This window comes from Micropterus salmoides, unplaced genomic scaffold (genome assembly GCF_014851395.1).
Source record: "Micropterus salmoides isolate LMB-PRFRI ecotype aquatic unplaced genomic scaffold, ASM1485139v1 Ms_hic_scaffold_4, whole genome shotgun sequence".
Lineage (NCBI taxonomy): Eukaryota > Metazoa > Chordata > Actinopteri > Centrarchiformes > Centrarchidae > Micropterus > Micropterus salmoides.
The window spans coordinates 23910033-23918196 of record NW_024043372.1 but is presented as its reverse complement, the minus strand read 5'-3'; the positions used below and the strand labels follow the sequence as shown (position 1 = coordinate 23918196).

Here is an 8164-nt window from a genome sequence, read left to right as displayed (position 1 = left end):
AGTTGCATTCATCAATATTTTAGAATCAGACAAGTAAAATCCAGTCTTTCAATAACCCAGTGTTAAGATACAGCCCCAAACTGAACACATGCAGCACTGCAGGTAGGAGGTGCAGGATAAATCCATAACAACAGACTAGCTTTTACTGTGTGTGCCTCTGATCATTGTTCTCATTTACTTTCCATCTTCTTGCTGTAGCTCGCTCTCCCTCTGCCTGCCTGCCGTGGGTAAGGAGGTGCTATACAGTGCACTGTACAGTCTGAGCCTATTGGGAACATGCTGCTGACTCAGCCCAGGCCACTGCATTCATCTATCTGCACTGCAGTGCTGTCTCTGCTCACCCCCCTCCCTCTCCTTCCCTTATTCAGTGCGCCACCTTACACACACACACACACACACACACACACACACACACAGAGGCGGGGAAAGAAAGGAAATACACACATGCACGCACACACACACACACAGACACCTGCTTTTACAGTCGTTTCAGTGCTGTTGCTGCACCATGACACACCCAGCCACATCAACTCAAAACAATAATCTTCAATTCAAGTCTTATCAAATCATTAACAATGACAATGTAATTAAAGTATTTCTGAAATATAGTGTGTTGTTATTTCAAAACCTGAGTGTAGTTTTAGCTGCTATGTTTCTGTCCCTTACTGCCCTGTGTGGCTTTCAACCATTTTCTCTGCCATGTTGGCAACTTATACAAGTTATTTCAGTGATTACTAGCAAAAAACACAAACAACACCATCCTTCTTTAGAAGTGCACCATATCGCTTAAATTCTCAGTTATCACAGTAAATGAGGTAAAAGCAACTAAAACATCCATTGTTTATGGAACATATTCTGTAGATAAAGTTACAGTCATTATCATTTCATGTTATATCCAAAAACGACACCAGCCAGAGGTGTAACTGGAAGGCTGCTTTATTGTTTGGAAATAGATTCGTGCTCAAATGAAAATATTCTTTCACTGATTCTCATTTAATTGTCCCATGTGGTTGTGCAACACACGTCCTCTCTCTGACTGTATTAGTGGCAAGAGATTAATGACAGTCAAAAGTTGTTGTTTTTTTTTCTTCAGTTAGCCTATTTTCAGGAAAGAAAAGAAATTTATCTCAGTCATGCTACAAAAGAATGGCCTCATACACCGATTGGTAAACCAACATTTGGAAATGAACAGAAGTGTAAAACAGAAGGCAAGCTGTTCTCTTACTAGCCCAAGAGCCAGTAAACAGAACACACAGAGAGAGCACTTGTACTACATGACTCTACAAGATGTTAGTCCAGACAGTCTAATCTAGGCGGTGAGTTTTCAGTTTACAAGTTAATTTTGTACTCAATACATCGTTTCTATCGTGCTCCGTTTTGATTCACTCCCTTGGGTTTTGAGATCCTCATTGCTGATTTTATTGACAGACTAAATAGGAAGCTAAAAAGGCACGTGCCGTTAAGAGATATTGCACCAGAAACAAACACACAGACAGTTAAGACAACTAACCCTTAAATCATTAGGTATATCATATCGAAAGTGACAGCAAAATTAAAGATCAACTCCAAACTGCAGCAGTGTGTTAAGGGGAAATATGGAGGAGGATTAGAGCTGAAACGAGCAAAAATTTGTCACACAAAGTGATCTGTGGCTCATACCGGGGCACACTGGTTAACCAGCGGTTGCTATGAGTATGTGCGTGTAAGTGTGTGTGTGTCTGTCTGCGTCTGTATATTTTTGTGTGTACACTGTAGGAAACTACGGGCTAGACATCTTCACACATGTACAAAAGGGTATGCTGGTAGTGCAATCCTCTCACCAATGCAGGCTCCACAATTCTCAGCAAGCAGCCAGTACAACACCATGCATTGTACGCCGGTACCCAGTAATGCAAACGCCCTGGGCAGGCCAGAGTTTTGGTTATTCTCTGAACATACCACACAAAGAAAGAAGCATGATCAGTTACACTCTGTGGTTCTGGTATCACCTCAATGCAAGGAGTGGACAGGAGAGTATATATACTATATATATGTGGTAGAATATATATATATATATGTAATATAGCTCTGCATATGTATGTATTGATTTATACAGTTTTAAATACAATGTTTGCTTTTTAATATAGATTCTTTTTGTTTACTCCCCTCTCTCTTTTTTGTGAAAAGTGACTGAAAATAATCTACTCCATCTAACAAATATGTCACAGCCTAACAAGTGTGACAAGGGGTGTCAGCTGGAAGCCATTCTATTTACGGTTATTAATATTTAGTGTTAGATTAATAGCTGTAGTTTTTTAAGTAATCCTGTATTTACAAAAAACTACACATGCCGTTAAAATAAAATAATATATTACATTATTTATAGTTTCTTAAAAAGTCCATTCTTAGCTTTTGCAGTTTGTGCCGTATAGAACATATAGCCTGAACTGTATTCATTCCCCCCTCCCCCCCTGAATGGATGTTTGTGTGTCTATTTTTTTTAGGTTTCTTTCTGTAATACGCATCTGTATATCCATGGTGATCTTGGAGAAAATGGACGGCAGTAGCTTTTATGCTTATCATTCAGAGTTTTATTTGGTTCAAGTTAACACCCACACTGATTTTGGAGATCTCATGCAGCAACTGGACCATAGAACTGAATCAGGGAGTTATTCATAAACAGGAAGTGACATCACTGCACAACAGGAAGTGCAAAAGCTGTGGTGTGGTGCTTAGGCTCACAGTACCATAAGAATGCATCCAGTGCTCTGTTGGTTATTTGGTATTTGTTATGCAGTAGATCAATGTGAAGAAAAATGGCAAAAGAGAGGCTCAGAGCACTTGTTGTTAAATACTGAAATATGGGGCCTATCCACTGAGCATGCCACTTCTGCTTTGGAAAGAATTAGTGTGCTGCTCAGACCAACATATCCCAATTCACTCTCATGACATCTCCTCACAGTGTTTCCTGTATCTGTGATTGCTATCGGGGTGAACATTATAATTTTGTTTATTTAAATTAATTGGGACCAGACTACAGCCCATAATGACTTAACCACAAATGTAATCTGCTATCAATATAAACGCCGCCATTACAAGCGAGCGAAATGTTGCTGTTTCACTGAGATGCTTCTAGCCCTATAATTCTAAGCGTCATAAGCAGGAAGCGCCAAACTGGCCACTAACCGGACGGCTGCCAAAGTAAGTAAGGCAACCAGCCGAGATCATTGTCCATCAACATGGCATAAAACACAAAAGAGTAAAACATGATTTCATAAATACTCCCATCACATTCACTTGCATTTTGTTGCAGAGCTCATAATAGTACATCTATAATATCTCCTGAGAAAAAGGGATGAATTTTTCAAGCATTGCATACATTTCTAGGGTCTCTCTGTCTAATAATGACAGCGAAAAAACTGAATGGGCAGGGCATACTTCACCCAATCCCACTCCCTGGACAAAGGGCAACAAGGGATAACAAGGCAGATCTCTTTGGCTTCTCCACACACAATGTTATCGTCACCCATCCATAGTTTTCTGTTTCTCGTTAAAATAGGATACTGCTAACACCCGACAAATATGTTCCAGCACAACACCATTTCCCTCGACATCATCTTAGATGTGGCTTATAAAAGTGTGTAAAATAAGACTCATTACCCACCGAAACATGAAAATGAAAATTACATCAGGGAATAAAACAACAACAACAACAAAAAAACGTGAATAAGCTACATGACATCAAATGATGGAAACGGAACAATAATCAAACCTCTTCTCAGCCCTTTCAGAAAGGTCTAACCACTCATAGAGAAACATCAGCAATATAAAGGAGTTATAGCCATACCTGTGAAATCCCCACAAACCACTTATAACCTTAAATCTGACTCCCCAAAATGCCCGCTCACATAAAACTATAGGCAGATGGTAACATTACATAGGTGCATACAAATTATAAATATAAGCTTTTTAGTTTCAAAGTGTTGCGCCCTTGAAAACATTACAGTCCAAATTAACAAATATTTCAGTCCCATGGTAGACAGCCATCCGTTACCACATCTTACACACTCAAAATCTCCAGAGCAGCAATTAATTGTTTGGATTTCACCCACTGATCCACCATGGTGGTATTATTTACCAGCATACTCCCATTCTTCTGTCTATAGAGGCAACCATTTAAGTGCATCGTCATTTGAAATGTTTCGAGTAATGAGATAAAAATTCTGATCCATTTTAGATATCAACCCCCATATCACTTATCTTTGTTAAACAAATTACTCTGAACTCTGAGCTTTCAAATTTTGACAATGTCTCGATCATACAGTCGAGCCACTGTTGTGGTCTGAGTATTAGTGTCTTGTGGACTATGATAATTCATGCAAGATTTCTGATCAAAACATGCCATCATGCAAGTCATTTCTATGCATTGAACAAGCACAATTATTTATGTATTTGTTTGGAAATCTTTCTGAGTAAATGTAAGCCCTTGGCCCGAGTTGACCCCATAATAAACAGACCCTTAACCAATTGGTGTGAAAGCCCATGTAAAAAAAGCGTTTTGATGTGGGTATAACAAAGATAAAATGAGTAGAAGAGTTAAGTGACATGGGCAAAATGTTGAATATTGTTTTTTTTTTGTCTGTTTGCATTTTTGCTGCTCAAATGAACAATTTCTAGCTTTAATAAAACAGAAAAGTATTTCCAACGCTCTCTGTCATTTGTCTTTCACTCACCAGTCATCCTTCTGTTTGCCCTTACAGAGTGAGTGTGTCATTTTGCTCCTCTATACAATTCAGTACTAAATGACACAGGACCACTCATTGGCTGCTTTAAAAGGACAGTTCTTCAGAATCAAGCAGCATCCTTGCTTTTCCTTCACAACACTGTCTTCCATAGGAATCCATTACCTGCATCCAGGCGATGTTTTTTCATTCTACCTCTTGGCGTAGAGTTACTTGTCTTATCTGTAGACCAGTGCTAAGTGAGCAATCTGCCTTGCAGCAGACACAGACATTTCCTTGTCTGTGTTTGATTTCCTTTTGTTAAGATCAGTAGTCTAGATACAACAATGTCACACAGTATGCTGAGTATGTTTGGTTTGACTGAAGTTCAAGAGTCTTCAAGCTGTAACAGACCAAGCTGCTTCCCTCTGCGTCAATAAGAATGAAGTCTGTAAACAAAATTATTGAATATTATTTTTTCTGACTTGCAAATGAAATAATCTGTACATCTGTGTGGGTGAGTTTCCTCTCGCTTTGCTTGAAGTTACATTATTATATTTTTTATTGTTATTACTGTGATTATTATTCCAGCGCTCTAACATTTAGATTCCCTGATGTCTTTTTGGTTTCTCCCTTTCTCTTTCCTCCCTTCCTTGCCCTCATTGTTGTCATCCTGTTTCTCCTTGTCAGGTTTGGTTACACTGTCATAAGAGGGCAGGGAGGCAGTTGAGGGAGTGCCCTCCTTCTTGTCTTGTTCCTGATTGTCCCCGCCATTCTCCACTTTGTTATTGGCTGGTCTGCGCTTACAGACAAAACCCCGCCTAGCCAGGTAGGAACGGTAGGCCCTTTGAACGATTCTGACCGACACATCCTCCTGCTTGCGCCTCAGGGTGGTGGTGATTGGCTCGTAAGAGACCTTGGAGGGATTGGCTGCCACAAAACGCTCCTCCATTTGTTGCCTCAACATGTCTAACTCGCCACTGTCACCCAGCACACGCTTGGTGAAGGCAAACAGGATGTCCAGGCAGTGGATGCGGTCACCACTCACCATAGGCATGTCCATGGCGATCAGTTCAATGGTGTTGGGCTTGGGGACTCGGAGTGGGTGTTCAAGTGCATCAGCAAAGTCAGAAAGCTTGGAATAGGTGATGAACTGGGAGGCATCAGGGTCAAACTTCTCCCAAATCTCATAAAATGTCTCAAAGTCGTCCTCACTGAGTGGGTCTGCACTCTCCTCTGTGGCCACACTGAAGTTCTCCAGGATGATGGCGATGTACATGTTGACCACAATAAGGAAAGAAATGATGATGTACATGACAAAGAAGAAGATGCCCACCGAAGGGTTGCCACAGTCTCCCGTAGCGGGGGTGCCAGAATTCTCCAGTAAAGGGTCACAGTCTGGAGGGTAGTTAAGAATGGGCAGCAGCAGGCCGTCCCAGCCAGCTGACGTGGTGATCATAAACAGGATGATCATGCTGTTGCCGAAGGTCTCAAAGTTGTACATGTCATCGATTCCAGCCCCATGTTTCACATAGCCAAAGTTGGACATGCCAAAGATGGAGAAAATGAACATAACCAGGAAAAGTAGTAGGCCAATGTTGAACAAGGCAGGAAGTGACATCATTAGGGCAAACAGCAGAGTTCTGATTCCTTTGGCCCCCTTGATGAGACGCAGGATTCTGCCGATACGAGCCAGGCGAATCACCCTGAAGAGTGTCGGTGACACAAAGTACTTCTCGATCAGGTCAGCCAGGAACATTCCTGAAGTTCAAAGGGAGCAAAAACGTGTGGTTAAAATATATTGGACTGTTTTACTTGATACACATTACAGAACAGCACATTCACTGTTTTGTGCAAATTGAGGAAGAAATCAGGAAGAACACGCTATCAACTGTGTTTTAAAGGGAATTTATTGTCTATAGAAATTAGTTGTAAATATTATATAGTCAGTTGATTATCCAGAATAATCATGGACATTGTTTCTGGAGACACACACTGTGTCAACAAAACTGTCAAAAAGAAGCAAAATGTTTTTAGTCAAATAAAACAAAACTACAAATAATAATGTTAAATAATTATAATGGAGTTTAACATATACAAAGCTTTATACTTTTCCCTTAAACTCCTCTCCACTAAATGTATGTGAAACGCTTTTTAATTTCTTTAATTATTAAACAACATTATTACAGAATTATCTGACAAACATCGTTTCTTTATATTTCACTAGTTCATGTTCTTTCTTGGCTTTTTAGATTTTTGGTCTTGGTACATGGTTAATGATTTATCTTTTTATTTACTGATATATTCAGTTAAGACATTTTGACTCATCTGATCCTCATCTCATCCTTTTACTGCCTTGTGTCGGTTTTGGAGCTCCATAGATTTTTCAAATTGAATTGCTCAAGGCTGTGAGCATCACAGCTAAAACTCCAATGACATATATTGTATGGGGGCAGCAGCAGAAACTACGAGAAACTAAATAAATTGCATGTTCATATCACTCGGGTTAAAATGACAAATTATTTTTGGGGAAGGGACCCTTAAAACATAAATCTGTGAATGCTTAGCAGATAAAGCCCATTGAGCTATTTCCAGTTATGCTGCGTCACACTTCTTTTCTCATGCATAAATAACCCTTTTGAATACTTGCCCACAATTGAAAGGATGACCACAACCACGTCGAAGATGTTCCAGCCGTTGGTGAAGTAGTAGTGACGCAGCGCAAAGAGCTTCAATACAAACTCGCCAGTGAAGACCACAATGAAGAAGAAGTTGACCCAGTAAAGCACATTCTCTGTCTCCTGCGACTGATCATCCGTCTCCACCATCATGGTGACCATGTTGAGGCAGATGAGGATCATGATGGAGATGTCAAACACCTGCTGCGTCACAAAGTCAAACACCATGCCCTGGATGTTGTTCTGAGGAGAAAGGGAAGGAATGGAAGGAGGGATTCATTTTCTTAATCTTTAGAAACCTGCTTGGTGGTGAAGATGAAGAGTAAAAAAACAGTATTTACCTGAGGCCTGGGTATTGGTTTTTGTGGCTTCTTCGACCCTAGTTTCTTCATGGCATTGTAGTATTTCTTCTGCTCTTCCGTCATGAAGATATCCTGACCTCCAAAGTGAAGGGACAAAAACATTTTGGTTACAATCTGCAAAGATTTCGACCTCTCATTCCAGTACTAATCTAAATATAGTTTATATGTTTTGACTAGTGCAATGCAAAATATGCTCCTTATATATGATTACAATGTTCATATTCTAAGCTTAAAGCTTTTGGGAAATATGCTTAACAGTAGTTCGCCACTCGCCACAAAATGTCAAGCTACCGCCAGCAGCCAGGTAGGTTAGCTTAGCATAAAGACTACAAACAAGGGAGACAGCGAGCCTGGCTCTATCTAAAAGTTACATAAATCCTTTTTGAGGAAATGAGAGAGTATCGATCTTCTCATCTAAGAAAGT

At 40.1% G+C, this 8164-nt stretch overlaps 1 protein-coding gene across 5 annotated transcripts in view; it reads right to left on the bottom strand.

The window, feature by feature from the left end:
- Nucleotides 1–920: 920 nt before the first annotated feature.
- The window catches only part of scn8ab (sodium channel, voltage gated, type VIII, alpha subunit b), a 60979-nt gene continuing 53735 nt past the window's right edge, over nucleotides 921–8164 (bottom strand). For 4 of the 5 annotated variants that reach the window (XM_038697701.1, XM_038697703.1, XM_038697702.1 and 1 more), the window contains 3 exons: nucleotides 7720–7824; nucleotides 7351–7621; nucleotides 5296–6461 (listed from right to left, as the gene is read on the bottom strand). In XM_038697701.1, coding sequence (XP_038553629.1) covers nucleotides 5296–6461; nucleotides 7351–7621; nucleotides 7720–7824 — 1542 coding nt within the window. Of the gene's footprint in view, nucleotides 6462–7350; nucleotides 7622–7719; nucleotides 7825–8164 lie in introns of all 5 variants that reach the window. The other variant, XM_038697704.1, reaches the window with a different exon arrangement.